Source organism: Mustela erminea, chromosome 1, assembly GCF_009829155.1.
Source record: "Mustela erminea isolate mMusErm1 chromosome 1, mMusErm1.Pri, whole genome shotgun sequence".
NCBI classification, from domain to species: Eukaryota; Metazoa; Chordata; class Mammalia; order Carnivora; family Mustelidae; genus Mustela; species Mustela erminea.
Window position 1 is genome coordinate 175,284,506 of NC_045614.1, and position 20,709 is coordinate 175,305,214.

General features: G+C 35.0%; 1 protein-coding gene across 4 annotated transcripts in view; it reads right to left on the reverse strand.

The window, feature by feature from the left end:
- Nucleotides 1–20,709, reverse strand: part of EPHA6 (EPH receptor A6) — an 881,405-nt gene that overhangs the window by 451,522 nt on the left and 409,174 nt on the right. For all 4 annotated transcript variants that reach the window (XM_032351621.1, XM_032351616.1, XM_032351619.1 and 1 more), the window contains exon 5: nucleotides 3,338–3,673. In XM_032351621.1, coding sequence (XP_032207512.1) covers nucleotides 3,338–3,673 — 336 coding nt within the window. The remainder of the gene's footprint in view (nucleotides 1–3,337; nucleotides 3,674–20,709) is intronic.

A 20,709-nucleotide genomic window follows, 5' to 3' on the forward strand; every position in this document is an offset into this window, starting at 1 on the left:
TTCCAATTTCCCCCAACTCCCTTCTCCACTCTAAGTCCCCATGTCCTCCATGCTATTTGAATTTATTTTTGTGTATGGTGTAAGAAAGTGGTCTAGTTTCCTTCTTTTGCATGTTGCAGTCCAGGTTTCCTAACACCATTTGTTGAAGAGACTGCTTTTTTCCTATTGGGTATTCTTTCTTGCATGCTTGTTGAAGATTAATCGACCATATAGTTGTGGGCTCATTTCTGGGTTTTCTATTTTATTCTATTGATCTATGTATCTATTTTTGTGCAAATACCATACTATCTTGATCACTACAGCTTTGTGATATAGTTTGAAGTATGGAATTGTGATGCCTCCAGCTTTGCTTTTCTTTTTCAAAACTGCTTTGGCTATATGGGGTCTCTGCTGGTTTGATACAAATTTTAGGATTGTTTATTCTAGTTTTGTGAAAAATGCTAGTGGTTTTTGATAGGGATTGCATTAAATGTGCAAATTGCTTTGAGTAGTATAGACATTTTAATAGTATTTGTTCTTTCAATCCATGAGCATGGAATGTCTTTCCATTTCTTTTTGTTGTCTTCAATTTCTTTCCTCAGTGTTTTTACAGTTTTCAGAGTACAGGTCTTTCATCTCTTTTGTTAGATTTATTCGTAGCTATATTATAGGTTTTGGTGCAATTGTAAATGGGTTTGATTCCTTGATTTCTCTTTCCACTGTTTCATTATTGGTGTATAAAAATGCAACAAATTTCTGTACATTGACTTTGTATACTATAGCTTTACTGAATTTGTTTATCAGTTCTAGTATTTTTTTTTTTTTTATAGAATCTTTAAGGTCTTCTATTTAGAGTATCATGTCAACTGCAATTCTTTCTTACCAATTTGGATGCTTTTTATTTCTTTTTGTTGTCTGATTGTTATGGGTAGATTTTCTAGAAATATGTTGAATAAAAGTGGTAAGAGTGGACATCCTTGTCTTTTTTCTGATGGTCATAATATTTCATTAATTTTTTGGCAATATTTTAGCTCAGTTAGGTCCTTTATGTACTTTTCAAATAAAATTTAAATATGTTTAGATTTTTCTTACTATTTACATCTAAAATACAGTTAAATTAAATTAACAATGATTATTTCTTAATATTCTTCAACAAAATGAAATTTACTGGGGAGGCCTGCTTAGTAATAGTATCCTTCCAGAATGTATAGTCTCAATAGATGGATACTATATTTTATTTTGTGCCTAATTAAACTTCTGTCTTCAAAGCAATACAGTTTTACTGAATTCTCTCATTTTAAAAATGAGAAACAATTTATATTCTGTCTTCTGCTAAGTGAGAAAGTAGAGTAAATGAATTCTCTTTTAATCCTCGAATGAAAGACTGCTGAATGCAATATGTATGAAATTATGTAAAGAAAGGTACATATATATTTTATTTAAAGTGAAATACTGCTTTTATCACCCAACTTAATTATTTATACCCTATGGTTAAGAATGGTTGTTCTGAGTTGTATTTTTTTGACCCAGTGGGAGCCAAAACGCTTTAGATATCATCTGCTAATGTAGAGAGGAACAGAAGATGCTAATCTCTTATATCCTGAAGATATATTTGATCATACTTTGTTGATACTATGGGAAAGAAGGAAAAAAAGAGGAAATAGGAATTCCTTTTTAAAAGCCATAAAGCAAATTCTATGATGTGTAGTTATTTGCTAAATGAAGGGTAAAACTGCATGGTATATACAAGGTGATGATTGCACAGTACAATGTGACTTTGCTTTATTTATCAGATCTATTTCTGAAAATTATCAGCAAAGTGAATTTACGTGTAACCATTTAAATAAAAGCCACATTCATTTAAAGTTTTTTAATAGAATATTAAAGTTTCTTTGTACACATCTTACAGGTTTAGCAACTTTCTAAAATTCTGCAATTATTATAGATTCAAAAAATATGTATAGTGAGATCCCATACACCATCTACTCAGCCTCCACAGTGTTAACCATCTGCGTAACTATGGTACAAAATAAAAACCAGGAAACTGACATTAGTAAAATCCACTGTGTGTGTGTATGTGTGTGTGTGTAGCTCTATGCAATTTATCACATACGCAGCTTCATGTAACTGTCACAACAATCAAGATATGTAACTGTATTATCACCAAAAGTCTCTCTCCTGCCCTTCATGGCCATATCCCTCTCCCCCACTTCCCAACTTTGGCCACCACTTATCTATTCTTCATGTCTATAAGTATGTCATTTCAAGAATGTTATATAAGTGAATCACACAGGATACATCCCTTTGAAATTGTCTTTTTCACTCAGCAAAGGAGCTCTTAAAGTTCATCTAAGTTGTGTGCATTGATAATTTGTTCCCTTTTATTGCTGAGTAATGAAATCAAACTTGCTGATACACTATTCTTGAATTCTAGCCTCTAGAACTGTGAGAAAATAAATTTCTGTTGTTTAACCCACATAGTTTGTGGCATTTGTTACAGCATAAGAATAGTTTTATCTTTATAAATTTGTCTCACATATATATGCTCATATACAACAACACTCTCTGCTATAAGTAAATCATTTGTGTGCCCACATAATTTATGAATGCTTCTTGAAGGGAGTTTTTAAAATCTCTGATGCTCTTCCTGTATCGTGTACTGCAATAAATCATGTTATGAGGGAACTAAAGAGAATATATTCTTACAAGAATCAAAGGGGTATTTGTGCCTATGTTATAGTAAAAATCTATACTGTTATGAAGGGAACATTTAACTAAAAGCAATTGGATTTTTTAAAAAGACTATTCACCAACATTTTGCAAATGATACTTAACAACAGCATTTGGATACATTTCTGGATATTTTTTGCTTTTTTTTTTTTTTCAGAGTACATCACAGTTAAGCATGTTGGTGGCAGTTTTTACAACATAGATACGAATTATACTTAACATAAATTCTTACTATTTGCTTTATTTGATATGGAAAAGGAATGACAGCATAAGTAGAGTAACTGAATTTCAATTCCCTTAGCAACATTTTTTTTTTTAGCAACATTTTTTTTTATCTGACATTTGTTAGTAAGTAATATGGACTTGCTCATTAAGATGTATTTGTATAGGATTATATCAAAAGCAGTGCATAAACATTGCTGAGAAGTATTATATCTAATTAACCTCACTAATAAGAAGTAATATAAAAATCTTCTGGACCTTAGAAACCAGTAAGAACAACAACCAGAAGATCACCTCTTTAGTGTATAGAGTATACAACTGCACCTCAGTGAGTAAGGCCCACCAGGGATATTATGCATGAGAAGGGATTATGGGTTTATTTAGAGAGAATACCAATGGAACTTACCATCTTGATCCGTAGTCACTGTTATAGCTGTGAATGGCTTGGGAGAAAAGCTCAACTCAGAAACTCCATTCATGGCTTCTATTTCAAAGGTGTAATTCACGTGAGACACAAAGTCAAGTACTATCACAGAATTGTTGATCAAGCCAGAATGTCTTGGGATGAAGCGGAGTCCTCCACCACAGTCCTCACACTGGCTGGTGTCTAAGCCACATTTCTTACAGATTACACTGTATGTGAGATCTTTCCTCCCTCCTGTGTCACTTGGTGGACTCCATTCCAAAATAAGGGCCGTTTCATTGATGTTAAAAGCCACATTCCTAGGAGCTGAAGGCGGCCCTAGAGAAAAGCAATTAAAAAACAAATGTACATGTGTAGGACAATGAATTAGAAGGATGCTAACTTGAAAACTTCATCAATAAACATTTGTCTTGTATATTAGTTTGAGCTTTTCTGATGGGAACCATAAAGAAATATGGTTAAAAACATCTGATTAAGCCTGGAAGTCTTGGGTGGGGGGGAAAGATGGCCTCTCTCTTAACTTTGGTATATGAATATGAAAATATCAAAAGCCAAAAATATCCAAAAGATATGGTAATTACACTTTGAAAATTTGTTTACTGGAATATATCATAAGCAAAAATGATTTTAAATTATGTGATGGTATTAATTACATTTTAATAATTATATCACCATTTTCAAAATTTGAAAAAAATACATACATATACAAAAACACAATATTTCTTAATATTTTTCCATGTGGATCACACTGCATAGAGTACTTAATAAACTTTAACTACTCCAGTCTTTTCTTAAAATTGTGCCAATAATCTTTTACACTTATGTGAGTACTTTAAATCCCAGTTTAAAAAAACAAACAAACAAATAAACCTCATTTTGTATCATTCCTTGGATAAACATTAACTAAAGGTCTACTGGGAGTCAGCACTACACTATGTGTGAAATAATACAGAATCCTATCTGTAAGAGAATATGCTTTTGATAGATTCATTGTATAAATATAATAAAATAACAATCCTGTCATATTTTAGAACGATTAGTTTAAAGAAATCTAAAACAATTCTTTAAATTTCTGCTATCAAGAAAGTTTGCCTAGAAGGTGGTATAGAAATAGCTGCAACCTTCTTTTCATAGAAAAGAAATTAAAGTTTTGGTATAGGGTTCTTTTGGATCTCGAGATACAGTCATTCACTCATGAAATAAATTTTTTTTAAGTGACTGACTACTATGTGTGCCAGATAACCTGTTAGATTTGGGACTTACAGTGTGAATGTAATAAATTCCTACTTTGTTATATATATTTAAGTTGAATGGCAGGCAAACATTAAAAGAAGAATAAAATTCAAATTGTAATAAGTACAATTGCAAACATCAAAAGGAAAGGAAGTGAACTAAACATTAACAGGAGGACCACAGGTGCCTGGGTGGCTGTCAGTTGAGTGTCTGACTCTCCATTTTGGCTCAGGTCATGGTCTCAGGGTCATGGGATCAAGCTCCACATCCGACTCCATGTTCAGTGTGAAATCTGCTTGTTCCTCTCCCTCCTGCTCTTCTTCCCCCGTTCCCGTGATCTTTCTCTCACTCTCTCTCTCAAAATAAGTAAGTGAATAAATGAAGAAATAAATAAATAAATAAATAATTATTTAAAAAACCCAAACATTATCAGGAAGAATTTGAGAATCATTATGAGAAAGCTTCATGGAGATGGTGAGGAAGAGGATGTCAGAGGAGTGAGAAGTATTAAGGGTAGAAGGTTCTTTAGTCAAGAAAGATCTGAAAATAGCCAAGGAACTGGCAGATAACCACTATGGCTAGAATGAAAAAGGAAAAAGAAAGAAGTGAGCTTTAAGGAAGAGGAAGGGGTTGGAAAGTGTAAGACTCCTAGGCTCATTGTAATGAGTCTGGATATTTTTCTATGCACAACAGCAACAGGCTTAGAGATTTTATATATGGAAGTAAAGTGTTTAAAAAAGAACATTCGGGTTTTCTGGCTGCCATGTAGGGAATAGTTTGAATAAGTACAGTGAGATTTGTTATACAGTGTTAGAGTAGTATAACATTACTCATAAATTTACATGATTATGTGTTAGGTTTAAAATATTAAGAGTTGTTATTTTATATTTTCCTTTTTCTTTTTGCTGGATCCTTATAACAGCAGCCTGATGGGTAAGGGCCTCAGTCATCTGTACATATATTACCTAAAGCCTGACCTAGAAATGGAATGGTTAGCTTTTCTAACAGGTTTCTGCATACTTTGCTTTATGCCATTTCATGTTTCAGAGAGTTACAGAAGTATCTTTCTTCAGAAGGATAAATATGGAAGGTATTATAAGCTAGAGGATGAGGACTTGTGTAGCTTACCTCCAACCTAGACTTATGCCTGGAAGATAAAGATACATTATCATTATCATAATAAGGCCTTCCTACAGAATGACATATTCATATTGTTGCTCTTTTCTGTTATTTATAAAGGAAAACATGAAGTATTATTCACTTATATTTTCATGAATAGGAAGAATGTTATCAATTATGTTATGGGTGTCTGCAAGTGTATAACTGTCCGCCTGGAGATACTTTAAAAAAAAAAAGCAGACACCCTTCTTACTCAAGGGCCCTTATACCAATTTGCATGACGATTAAATAGCTTTTTAATTGCTGTTAAATTATGCCAGCTAAACTGTGATTTCATGCAAATATTAAGCTGTAATGACATGCAGTGAATCATTTACTAAGATTTAGAACTTGGAACAAAGAGAGACAATTAATTCTAATCCTCAGATTCAACTAAATTATGTGTCACTGGGCTTTTATGAATGTGGCCTGATTGCTTTGTTATCATTTATAAATTATACAAAGATTATGTGACATTGGGAAAAAAACTTGGCAGCAATAACCCTTTTGGAGATATCTATATTGAAAACTCTTAGGGATTGCCTTATGTTGATTTTTTTTTTCTTTAGAGAAACAAATAATTCACATAGAAGAAAGCAATCTCCACACTTCACCCTCCAAACTGACTTCAAAAGAGAAGGGCAATTAGTCTGATTTGCAACTGGACATTTTTCAAGTCCAACACATAATAAATCTTACATTAAAATCACAATTTTATTTCTACTAGTTTGTATCCAGAAAATGCATCTTTAATCTTCTTTTTATTTTTTGCTTCAATTTGGGTCCCCCTTTACACTTTTAAAGAATAAAGGAATAATACTCTAATAGCAAACTTCTGAGAAGCCTAGGACAGTGCTGACTTTTCTTTTACCAGAAAATCATTTGAGTCTGTAGCTCCCATCTTCCTCTGAGTAGCAGAGGCCAGGTGGGTTACAATTTTTATTTTGTTTTATTTCATCTTATGTAAAATGTTTTTAAACAGAATTGCATTTCCCAAAATATATCCTGTGCAGTATCTCTAATCCCATGAACTATCACACAAAAATCTAGTTAGTATTCCAATTAAGACTCCTCTGGCGGGGGGAGGAGTCAAGATGGCGGAGAAGTAGCAGGCTGAGACTACTTCAGGTAGCAGGAGATCAGCTAGATAGCTTATCTAAAGATTGCAAACACCTACAAATCCAACGGGAGATGGAAGAGAAGAAGAACAGCAATTCTAGAAACAGAAAATCAACCACTTTCTGAAAGGTAGGACTGGTGGAGAAATGAATCCAAAGCGATGGGGAGATAGACCGCAGGGGGAGGGGCTGGCTCCCGGCAAGCGGCGGAGCAACGGAGCACTAAATCAGGACTTTTAAAAGTCTGTTCCGCTGAGGGATATCGCTCCAGAGGCTAAACCAGGGTGAAACCCACGCAGGGTCAGCTTGGCCTCAAGTCCTACAGGGGATGTCTGAATGTCGCAGAGCTTACAGGTATTAGAAAGAGGAAGCCGGCTACAGAGACAGAGCCCAGGAGTGGGCTCTTAGCTTGGGGTTACCTTGAACTGGTCGCAGGCTCAGTGAGCTCAGAGCGCAGCCAGAGGCCAGAGAAATGGGAGTAAATGGGCGCTATTCTCTGAGGGCACACTGAGGAGTGGGGCCCTGGGCTCTCGGCTCCTCCGGGCCGGAGACAGGGAGGGCGCCATTTTCATTCCTGTCTTCCGGAACTCTACAGAAAGCGTTCAGAGAACAAAAGCTCCCAAAAGCAAACCCGAGCGGATTACTCAGCCCAGCCCCTGGTAAGGGCAGTGCAATTCTGCCTGGGACAAAGACACTTGTGAATCACTACAACAGCCCCCACCCCCCAGAAGATCAACAAGAAATCCAGCCGGGACCAAGTGCAGTTTCAATACCAAGGAGAGCAGCAGAATTCCAGAGGAGGAGAAAGCAAAGCACGAAACTCTTGGCTTTCTCCCCATGATTCTTTAGTCTTGTCATTATTTTAATTTTTTTTCTTTTTCAATTGTTTTTTCTCTTCTTCTGCTAATTTTGTTTTAACTTTTACCCTTTGCTTTTTTAACGTTTTTTTAACTAGTTTATCCAATATATATATATTTTACTCTTTTATTTTTTTCTTTATTCGTTTTCTTTTTTTAATTGTTTCTTTTCTTTTTTCTTTCTGAACCTCTTTTTATCCCCTTTTTCCCCCTCATGATTTGGGATCTCTTCTGATTTGGTTAAAGCATATTTTCTTGGGGTTGTTGCCACCCTTTTAGTATTTTACTTGCTCCTTCATATACTGTTATCTGGACAAAATGACAAGGCGGGAAAATTCACCACAAAAAAAAAGAACAAGAGACAGTACCGAAGGCTAGGGACCTAATCAATACAGACATTGGTAATATGTCAGATCTAGAGTTCAGAATGACGAATCTCAAGGTTCTAGCCCGGCTTAAAAAAGGCATGGAAGATATTAGGGAAACCCTCTCGGGAGATATAAAAGCCCTTTCTGGAGAAATAAAAGAACTAAAATCTAAACAAGTTGAAATAAAAAAAGCTATTAATGAGATGCAATAAAAAATGGAGGCTCTCAATGCTAGGATAAATGAGGCAGAAGAAAGAATTAGTGATATAGAAGACCAAATGACAGAGAATAAAGAAGCTGAGCAAAGAGGGACAAACAGTTACTGGACCACGAGGGGAGAATTCAAGAGATAAGTGACACCATAAGATGAAACAACATTAGAATAATTGGGATTTCAGAAGAAGAAAGAGAGAGGGGAGCAGAAGGTATATTGGAGAGAATTATTGGAGAGAATTTTCCCAATATGGCAAAGGGAACAAGCATCAAAATCCAGGAGGTGCAGAGAACCCCCCTCAAGATCAACAAGAATAGGCCCACACCCCGTCACCTAATAGTAAAATTTAAAAGTCTTAGTGACAAAGAGAAAACCTGAAAGCAGCCCGGGAAAAGAAGTCTGTAACATACAATGGTAAAAATATTAGATTGGCAGCAGACTTATCCACAGAGACCTGGCAGGCCAGAAAGAGCTGGCATGATATATTCAGAGCACTAAACGAGAAAAACATGCAGCCAAGAATACTATATCCAGCTAGGCTATCACTGAAAACAGAAGGAGAGATTAAAAGCTTCCAGGACAAACAAAAAATGAAAGAATTTGCAAACACCAGCTCTACAGGAAATATTGAAAGGGGTCCTCTAAGCAAAGAGAGAGCCTAAAAGTAGTAGATCAGAAAGGAACAGAGACAATATACAGTAACAGTCACCTTACAGGCAATACAATGGCACTAAATTCATATCTCTCAATAGTTACCCTGAATGTTAATGGGCTAAATGCCCCAATCAAAAGACACAGGGTATCAAAATCGATAAAAAAAACAAAACCCATCTTTATGTTGTGTACAAGAAACTCATTTTAAACCCGAAGACACCTCCAGATTTAAAGTGAGGGGGTGGAAAAGAATTTACCATGTTAATGGACATCAGAAGAAAGTGGGAGTGGCAATCCTTATATCAGATCAATTAGATTTTAAGCCAAAGACTATAATAAGAGATGAGGAAGGACACTATATCATACTCAAAGGATCTGTCCAACAAGATGATCTAACAATTTTAAATATCTATGCCCCCAACATGTGAGCAGCCAACTATATAAACCAATTAATAACAAAATCAAAGAAACACATCAACAATAAACCTAACCAACGAGGCAAAGAATCTTTACTCAGAAAACTATAAAGTACTCATGAAAGAAATTGAGGAAGACACAAAGAAATGGAAAAATGTTCCATGCTCCTGGATTGGAAGAATAAACATTGTGAAAATGTCTATGCTACCTAAAGCAATCTACACATTTAATGCAATTCCTATCAAAGTACCATCCATTTTCTTCAAAGAAATGGAACAAATAATCCTAAAATTTATATGGAACCAGAAAAGACCTCGGATAGCTAAAGGAATATTGAAAAAGAAAGCCAAAGTTGGTGGCATCACAATTCTGGTCTGCAAGCTCTATTACAAAGCTGTCATCATCAAGACAATATGGTACTGGCACAAAAACAGACACATAGATCAATGGAACAGAATAGAGAGCCCGAAATAGACCCTCAACTCTATGGTCAACTAATCTTTGACAAAGCAGGAAAGAATGTCCAATAGAATAAGGACAACCTCGTCAATAAATGATGTTGGGAAAATTGGATGGCCACATGCAGAAAAATGAAATTGGACCATTTCCTTACACCAGATAGGAACATAGACTCAAAATGGATGAAGGACCTCAATGTGAGAAAGGAATCCTTCAAAATCCTTGAGGAGAACACAGGCAGCAACCTCTTCAACCTCAGCCGCAGCAACATCTTCCTAGGAACATCGCCAAAGGCAAGGGAAGCAAGGGCAAAAATGAACTATTGGGGTTTTATCAAGATCAAAATTTTTTGCACAGCCAAGGAAACAGTTAACAAAAGCAAAAGACAACTGACAGAATGGGAGAAGATATTTGCAAACGACATATCAGATAAAGGGCTAGTGTCCAAAATTTATAAAGAACTTAGCAAACTGAACACCCAAAGAACAAATAATCCAATCAAGAAATGGGCAGAATTCGGCTCAGGTCATGATCCCAGAGTTCTGGGATGGAGCCCAGCATCAGGCTCTCTGCTTGGCGGGGAGTCTGCTTCCCTCCCTTTCTCTCTCTGCATGCCTCTCTGCCTACTTGTCTATCAAATTTAAAAAAAGAAAAAAAAAGAAATGGGCAGAAGACATGAACAGGCATTTCTGCAAAGAAGACATCCAGATGTCCAACAGACACATTAAAAAGTGCTCCACATCACTCGGCATCAGGGAATTACAAATCAAACCACAATGAGATATCACCTCACACCACTCAGAATGGCTAAAATTAACAAGTCAGGAAATGACAGATGCTGGCGAGGATGCGGAGATAAGGGAAACCCTCCTACACCGTTGGTGGGAATGCAAGCTGGTGAGAATGCAAGCTGGTGCAAATGCAAGCTGGTGCAGCCACTCTAGAAAACAGCATGGAGGTTCCTCAAAATGTTGAAAATAGAAGTACCCTATGACCCAGCAATTGCATTACTGGGTATTTACTCTAAAGATACAAATGTAGTGATCCAAAGGTGTACGTGCACCCGAATGTTTATAGCAGCAATGTCTACAATAGCCAAACTATGGAAAGAACCTAGATGTCCATCAACAGATGAATGGATCAAGAAGATGTGGTATATATACACAATGGAATACTATGCAGCCATCAAAAGAAATGAAATCTTGCCATTTGCGACCATGTGGATGGAACTAGTGGGTATCAGGCTTAGCGAAATAAGTCAATCGGAGAAAGACAACTATCATATGATCTCCCTGATATGAGGAAGTGGAGATGCAACATGGGGGGTTAAGGGGGTAGGAGAAGAATAATTGAAACAAGATGGGATTGGGAGGGAGACAAACCATAAGTGACTCTTACTCTCACAAAACAAACTGAGGGTTGCTGGGGGGAGGGGGGTTGGGAGAAGGGGATGAGGTTATGGACACTGGGGTGGGTATATGCTATGGTGAGTGCTGTGAAGTGTGTAAACCTGTACACAGACATGTACCCCTGGGGATAAAAATATATGATATGTTTATTAAAAAATTAAAAAAATAAAAAGACTCCTCTGGCCGACTTGGCAGTGAAACAAAAGTAACACAACTTGTTTCTCTTCCTTGAATCCAAAATTCCCAAACATTTGTTTATAGAACCTTATTTTCCAAGAAGCATCTATAGCAATACTATCATTCTGCAGAACACTCTTACAGGCTAACACAGAAGGAGAGCAAACGTAAGCATCATATTTCAGTTACTACATCATAGTTGCAGATTTATATTTCATGATTATAATTGTAGAAATATGCTAACTCACAAATAAATAGGCCCTTATTGCTGACTGGAGATTGAGTACTCATGAACTGTATAGCTAATTGTGTTTGTAGATGCATTTTCTAACCTTAAGAACAATGAAAATTTGATCCAAATAACTGAGGAAATCAAGTCATAGAAGGCTACTGTTTACTAAACTATATTTTATTAGGTTACTATTTGGCAAAGAATTTTAATATGTTTGTTAATTTAATGGCTATCATAAATATAGTAGCATTTCCTAATAAAAAAGAAATTTCTTCTTATATATGAGCTTACAAATGAGAGAAAAATAGTCCTATGTTGATCTATGTCAAAGAGAATATTTAAAAAATATATTGAACCATCTAGAGATATTTAGGTAAATACTTTTGCAATGAGTAAATTATAAACTTTGCTAAAGAAAGATAAACACATAGCAATAAATGAAAAAGTATATCTCTAGATTTTAGTAATGTACTGAATATATAGGTTGTCAGATTTGCATATGGGCTTAATTTAAAACTCTAAAAGTCACCTCATTTTTTGAATTATCACTATTAACTTTAACTTTTATCTATAGGTATATTGTTAATATAATGTCCTTCCCAAATGATTTTTGAAAAATGTGTTAATAGGTGTAAATGTAAGCAGAATTTTATATTTTCCTTCTCTAAGCCATTTGTGCTCTAAGTTCTATTCATACAATAATACAATATTTTACATTTGAAATAAATGGATGATGAGTAATCACAAAAGAGGGGCTTCATCCTCACCAGAGGGAAGATAAATCAGTTTAGTCAGATAAAGAAATGAGGTCCAGGAAAGTATTATAGTTATGTAAAGTTCATGCACTGTGTTCATGATGGGATGATACCTATGTCTTCTCAGGTTTAAAAAAATTTTTTTAACACTGCTATGTGTATTCTTCCTATAGATAAAAAAATCCTGATAAATAAGTATTTAAAAAATTCTGATAAATAAATATTTAAAGTATTTTATAGTGCTTTGCTTAGAGAGTATTGTTAAATACAAATTTTCAGAACATACAAATTAATGAGAAATTTATTGCCTTCCAACGACAGATTCTTTTTTTAATAATGTTATCTTGGAGCACTTTATAATAATGTTATACACAGAAGAGCAATTGAAAATTAAATCTTGCTATTAAATTAAGTATTGCTCAAAATACAACAGAATGCACATGTCAAATCCTTTAGTCAACATATTTTCATTTTCTTCAATATTTTTACACCAACTTCAGTAACTAAATTGATGCCAAAATTGACTTACTATTCATTAAGTGTTTTCATAGTACTGTGAATGATGACTTAGATAATTCTTTTCAGATTCTTCATTATTTCTAAAATTCACAGTTAAAGAAAACAAAAATCTAATAGACCAGATACAATTCACTTCCAAAATAAAACCTAAACCTCTCAACTTTTTTACCATGTTTCTTTATAACCAGGCCTCTTGCTTCCTTTTGCTGCATCTCAATGCCTTTGTGCATGCTGTTCCTTTATGTCCCTTTGCTCTGTGGAAGATTCCTACTCATCCCTCGTGTTCCAGTTTAGGCATTACTCCCTTTGTGACACTTCCTTATTGGTCCTCAGGCAGAAAGGAACACTTTTATACCTTACAGGTATGATTTTTAAAAATAAAGCCAACATTTTTGAGCACTGATTTTGTTCTAAGAAGTGTACTTAATATTCCATGTGATTTACTTAATTCAGTTATCATGATAAACCCAAAGGTAGTTAATAATAACCATTTTATAGATGTAACTAACAATAAATGTATAAATTACACTGAAATATGTGTATCACTGTATACAAGTCTAACATGGTCCAGCTTGATCCAGAGATAATATGTGCTTTAACAAAGGGAAAAAATAGAATGCATGGTTTTGTGTAATCCTCCACGAATTTTTTTTCAAATAGTGCTAATTTCCACATATATTGGAAAACAGGAGGTTTGAGATTAAAATCTTTCCAAGAGCCTGGTGTTACTGGTTACAGATAGATTCACATGACTTGAAAATCACTTAAGAAGCAAAAGGGAATGCTTATATTATGGTAAGGGTAGTCACCCATCTCTCTATCTGTTGGGAAGCAATTTAAAACTTCTCAAAAATTAAACACAAAACTTCTCAAAATATAGTTCTGTGGACACTTAAAAACTTGAAAAGTAAACATCTGTGGCTGCAAATTTCTATGCTGTAGAACACAGACACAACTTTACCTTGGAAAAATTCCAAGAAATAGTTATAGACTACACTCATCAATTCAGAAAAAAATCTATAAACTCACAGAATAGCTAAATATATGAATCATAGAAATGTATTATAGCTGTACAGGTCAAGAGTTAAATGGCAAAATCACATATATTGATAAAAGCTCACTAAAATACAAATGAAATAATGAGAAGGCTGACTTTGGGTCTTCTGAGTCAAATATCATCCAGTTCCTTAATACCATGAAAAAAAAAATTATGCATGCCTACATACAGCCCTTTCTGTGTCTGAGTCAATTATTTTTAATTAAAGTCTCATTAGAAATAGAAAAGAGAAATATGAAAAGACTAAGCACAGCCATATTTGGGGAGCGAAAACAAAATAATAAATGAATAGATTAAAACAAATTAATAATCTTTCTCAAAATGCATAACACTGTGGGGATAATAATGAATGCTATCTTTCCAATTATGGATGCTTCTTGGTAATTGGTTTGTTGTGTATAAGTAATTGGTATTGAATGGGACAATACTCTCTGAATTCCAACTGTAGAGTCCTGGTAGCAAGTGGTAATTCAATTCTCCAACATCAGCAGTATGACCATTTAATATCTCTTCCTATAGAGGAAACTCAGGTGATTTCATACAAGAACCTGTTCTGCTGAAGTAAAAATTATAGTATTTACATTCAGGAAACCCCCTGAAGCTCAAACGAGATCCTAGGTCAGTGACCAATATTGGGGAAACTGGGATTCATCACATATAGGTAAGGGTCATTTTAATTTTAAAAATATACCACTGCAATAGACATAGTGAGTATTTAAAGTTATCTTCTACAGTAAGACAAGATACAATACAGTGTTCCAGAGGTAACACAATCCATCTTTGCAACTTCTCCCATCTTGCCATCTGCAAAACTGTGGTTCCTACATTGTGTTTATAATGAGCCACCTACCCAATCAGCTGCACTTTTGTATTTCAATTGTGAAATGGAAAGGAAAGGAACCAGAATGAGTTCTTCATGCAAAACATGCATAGGAAAGAAAGAAGAAAAAAACCTTAAAGATATGAGGGAAAAAGAAAAAGAAGAATTAACAAGCAGAGCAGGGGTACCTGGGTGTGAACATTCTATATCCAACTAGAAGTGGGGGACTTGAGTAGGGAAATTGAAATGAAGAACTCCTCTCCTGGGGCATCTCAACACACCACTTATTCTATACTCAAACTAAGAATGAGAGAATCATGGCCTTTTTTTAAGTTGCCAATTATTCCATCAATAAAGAAGTCATTTTACAATATTAGCCTTAAATCAAAAGTAAATCAAACTTTTATACATTCATGTCAATCCTGGTCACTGTAGTTCAAATACAAAGATATAAAAACATGGTATTTGCCTTTTTTGTAAGACTGATGTTTGAGGGGCCCCTGGGTGGCCCATTGGTTGAGCATCTGCCTTCCACACAAGTCATGATCCCAGCTTCCTGGGATCAAGCCCTGCATTGGGCTTTCTGTTCAATAAGGAGTCTGCTTCTCCCTCCGCCCGTTCCCCTGCTTTTTCTTTCTTGCTCTTTCTTTCTGCTTTCTTGCTCTGTGCTCTCTTTTAAATAAATAAACAAATAAATAAAATCTTTAAAAAAAGAATGAAGTTTGAACAAACTGGTTTTACTCACAAGATACTTGATTCATATTTAGATGACAAAAATAAAGAGAGAGAGAGAGAAATTCTTAATGATGTCCATGAGAATTATCCATATAGATAGATAGAGATATGATTTACATCTTATGTTTTGAACTTTTCTAAGTGGGTAACACAAATGTTTGTTGAATGTGTTAATCTTCCAGCACCTATTCAGCAGCTAAAAGATCCTATTGATTTAAACACATGAGAAACATCAAAGTAAAAATCATGACAGTGTAATTATATTTTGTCTAACTTTTCATGCATCCATATGTTAGACTGTCACTTCATGTCTTTTGATCCTTTCATGCTCTCTGCCTTTCCTGCTGGATAAGTACTTTTTTTAGTAATTTTTATTTTCCTTTGTTTCTTTAACCTCAGTGAGTATTTTTGCCTTTGGGTCTGGAAAAGCCTTAGGTAGTTATTTTGATAACAGATTTCTTGGCAGCAGTGGGGTCTCCTGTGCTCTCAAATGCTCTCAGAGGCATCCCTAATTGACTAAGACCTGATGTTAAGGAGTGCCCTCCACAGCTCACCCTTTAAAGCACAGAATATACATTAATTAGTCACCTGAGAAACAGAGTTTATGAAGTATATTAAAAATCTAGAGAAAATATTCAGTATTTCATTTTAAATTTCTTATTCATAATTCTGTTTCTATATTTTGCAGTTCAAGCAAAAATGACACAAGGAATTTTTTTTTAAAATTGAGGTCTAAATTTAAGTATGTTGTTGATATAACTGGTTAGTAGGGCTGTTTGAGAGATCCTAATACGCTTAAAATTCAAGGGAGAGAAATAGGTCAGGTAGGACTTTGAATGTCCTTGGATTGGTTCTAATGGGTCTGGAAAATAGGGGTTGGGCTTTGAAAGACATTAGGCAGAGTGGTGATATGATCAATATGATATGATTTTGTGTCTAACAGTTTGGAATATTTTGGAGGTGTGGAAGACTAAAGAAAGGATACGTGCCAGGATATTATTAAATTAGCCTAAGGAAGAGTCAAAGACATCAACTAGAAGGATGGGACCAGGAAATGACAGGAAGGAATGGACAGAAGAAATGCTAATAGGTAGATCTGATAGGACATGTGACTACTACCTGTCAAGGTCAGGGCAGGAATTATGATTCCAATCTTTCTGGCTTAGAAGTATGGGTAGATGAGGATTCACCAGCATAAAAAAATAAAGCTGTGGTGAATAAGCAGGCTGAGAGAGAAAACAATAAATTATCTTTTACTGGTTGGATTTGAAATTATTAGTTTGCTCATTCATCAAATATTTATTTAGGCCCTAGTGTCTAGTATCTAGGTATTATTATTAGCGCTGGAGATACAGGAGGGAAAGAACACCCATGATCTCATGGGTCTTATAGTCCAGTATGTCTAGGATGATGATAAACAAAGAAGCAAGAGTACAACTAAATCAGAAATTTCAAAGACTGATACAATACATAAAAAAAATGAAATGTGACATATAAAAGAGTATGGGGAGAAATTCTATTTTTGAATGATTGGTCAGGAAGTGCCTGTCCAAAGAGCTGACATTTGAGCCTAAAGGGCAAAAAGAAAATAGCCATAAGACCTTGAGGAAGAGTGTTTTAAGTAGAAGAAATGGCTGGCACCAAGGATGACAACAAGCTCAGTACCTTGGAAGTCCATGAGTTTAATAACCAAAGGAAGTAGGGTATGAGGTAAGGTCAGACATTTGGGCAGGTTTCCACAAGACCTTTAGGTTGCCAAATCATACAATTACTTGGCTATATAACTCTGGACTTTGGGAGAAAAGCCCAGGATCTGAATAAAAATATGGGCATCATCTATTTTCAGGTGATGTTTGAAGCCATGAGAATGAGGACATATGGAAAAATAAGAAAGCAAAGAAAGGAATGTAAGGAAAACTAACATTTAATGGGTAAGGAAAAGAAGAGAAACCATTAATGGCAATAAATACAATGGTGAGAAAATTAAGAGGATGAAAGGGAGATTACAATGTCCTACAATAAAAAGAAACAAAAGAAAGAGGGAAGGATCAACAGAGATATCATAAATAACTGAACAAAAATATTTCTAACACAAAATGGCAAAGATCAATGGTGAATTTTTCTGACAGTTTACTTTGGTAGGGGAAAAAATCTGATGACTCTCTTAGAGTGAAGAGCAAAAATCTGAATATAGTAGAGTAAAAAGTTAAAAAAAGTAAAAGTTAAAAAAAATAAAGAAGTAAGCATAGCCAATAAAGATTGCTTTTCCAAGATTATTTGGGGGAAGCGGGAGAGAAAAAAATATTGGACTTGGAGTATTCTTTTAACAATAGAAGTTTGGGTATACCTATAGGTTGTGAGGAAGAGGTTAGTAGAAACAAAAATGTAAGGAAAGTAAACTAACAAGAGCCAGGCCCAATAGAAGGTTGAAGATCAGGTCACCCTCTCGCCCGCCACTACTAGGGAGAATAGCTTTGAATATGAGGCATTTTTTTTTTTTTTAATTGTAGCTATCTTAGAAACGTAAAAATGTTTATGTGGACACCTCTCCAAAGAAGATAGACAGATGGCAATAAGCATCTGAAAAGACACTCCACTTCACATGTCATCAGGGAAATACAAATTAAAACAATGAGATTCTACTATATACCTATTAGAAAGGACCAAAGTCCAGAACACTGACAACACCAAATGATGGTGAGGATGTGGAGTAAATAGGAACTTTCATTCTTTATTGGTGGGAATGCAAAATGGTAGTTTCTTAACAAAATTAAACATACTTTTATTGTATGATCCAGTCATCATCTTCCTTGGTACTTACCCTAAAAGAATAGAAAACTTATGTCCATATGAAACCTGCACATGCATGTTTATGGCAGCTTATTCCTGTCAAAACTGGGAAGCAATCAAGTTGTCCTTTAATAGGTAAATAGATAAGTAAACTGCGGTACATACAGACAATAGAATATTATTCAGCACGAAAAAGAAATGAGCTATCCAGCCATGAAAAGACATGGAATAATCTTAAATGCATATTGCTAAGTGAAAGAAGCCAATCTGAAAGTCTGTATACTTTAGGATTCCAACTATATGACATTCTGTAAAAGGCAAGAGTATGGAGACAGTAAAAAGATAAGAGGTTGGCAGAGATTAGTAGGGCACAGAGGAGTTCCAGGGGAGTGAAAATACTCTGTATGATGCTATAATGATGGATACATGCCCTATACAAACCCACAGAATGGGATGTGAACCATTCTAATTAGAGTGAACCTCAATGTAAACTGTGGAATTTAGGTGATTGTTACATGCAAATGCAGATTCATCAGTTGTACAAAAGTATCACTCCAATGGGGAATGTTAATAATGGGGGGAGCTGTGCATATCAGGGAGCAAGGAGGTATATGGGACTTCTCTGTATTTTCTCTTGATTTTGTTTGTGAATCTCAAACTGCTCTAAAAGAATAAAATCTTAATAAAGATTTTTATGAGAATAACTCTTATATTTCAAGATTATAAAATAAAAAGATACCTATCTCTACAGTGAAAACCCAAAGAAATCATAAAATTCCTAATAGTAAAATTATATTTTTAAGGGTGTTTATTATTATTTTGATGATGGCACTAAGAAGCAGGGGAAGATTCTTGGGGTCCTTAAAATCATATCAACTATATGATCACATGCTATCCCTATATATAAAATCTTTCCCTACTAGGCCATTGACTAGTCAAATGTCCTGGTTTGTCATTTCTGATATTTTAGTCCTTCACTTTCTTTTAAACTCATACATTCAAAATCTCTTTGTCCCTGATATTAAGGAAAGAAACTGCCTCTTTTTAAATTCCTGGAAGATTCTCTGAAAGCAGTTTCAAATGTTAAGACTGACAAAAACACCAGGAAGTGGTAGCACTGACTGCTAACTGACCCAGATTCTGAGCTTTAGATAACACACTATTGGAACAAAGGTGATAAAGAATGGCTAATTCATAGATACATGGTCTAGAAGTTAAGGGAGCATATTATCTATTAAAATTTGACACTTATTTGTGGTTAATGAAAGACGGAAAAGACTGACTGCTTGTTTGATTCTTGACCTCAAAATTTCTATTATCTCAGTGAACTTACCCTGAACTTACCCTGGTCCTCTTATCGTTTATCCTCACCTGTAACTTTTCTGATTTTTCTCTCCCAACCATCTCATTTTCCAATTTTTAGGGGCAATGATACTTTGGAGTTTATGGTCCTTACTTTTTCTGCATTTTATAATAACTGCTAGGGTCCCTCACCCTAGTCAAAATATAATTTGGAAAACCTCATCTCAGGAAATAGAGGTGCAGGACTTAAAATACTTTGTGAAAATGTAAACAATTCAGTATATTATTTTTTTCAGTTTATAAGAATGCAGATGATGGGAGCCATGAGCTCAGTGTAGAAGTATCTGCCATAAAGTGGGGGTGCCTGGGGGAGGGGTCAGTCAGTTAAGTGTCTCCCTTAGGTTCAGGACATGATCCCAGGGTCCTCTCCTCTCCGCTTGTGCTCTGTTGCATGTGTGTTCTCTCTCGCTATCTCTTTTCTCTCTCTCAAATCAATCAATCAATCAATCAATCAATCAAAAATTCAATTTAACCCCCTCCAAAAGTTATAACAGTTTGAATACCTGCTGATCAAAAACAATTTCAAAATGAATCACAGGAGAATAGCTTTCTGTGTTAAATAAACATTTATGTAGCACCTACTATGTGATAGGTATTGTTCTTAGAACTTTTCAAAAATTAATTTATTTAATCATAATAGCTACAGAATGAGATATATGCTGTTATTATCACTATGTATGGGTTAACTGAGGCTGAGAGAGGTCAAACAATTTGCCCAAAGTTACATAGCTATTAAGCACTAACACCAAAACTCGTACTCAAATAATTTGACTCTAAAAGATGGTTAACTTATAATACAGTATGGTAAGTTTTGTTAAAACACGACAGAAGTTCTTAAGAAAGTAGCACAGAAAAACCTTGAGAGGGGGACCTCCTGAGGCTGGACTAGCGAGATCTCACTAAAGTTTTCACCTTTTTTTTTTAAGGAGGGTTTTATCTTTCAGTGTTTGATGGCAACACAATATGCTATTTTCTGCCTAAAACTGCCCAACAATGATCAGAATCAAAACTTTCTCTGCC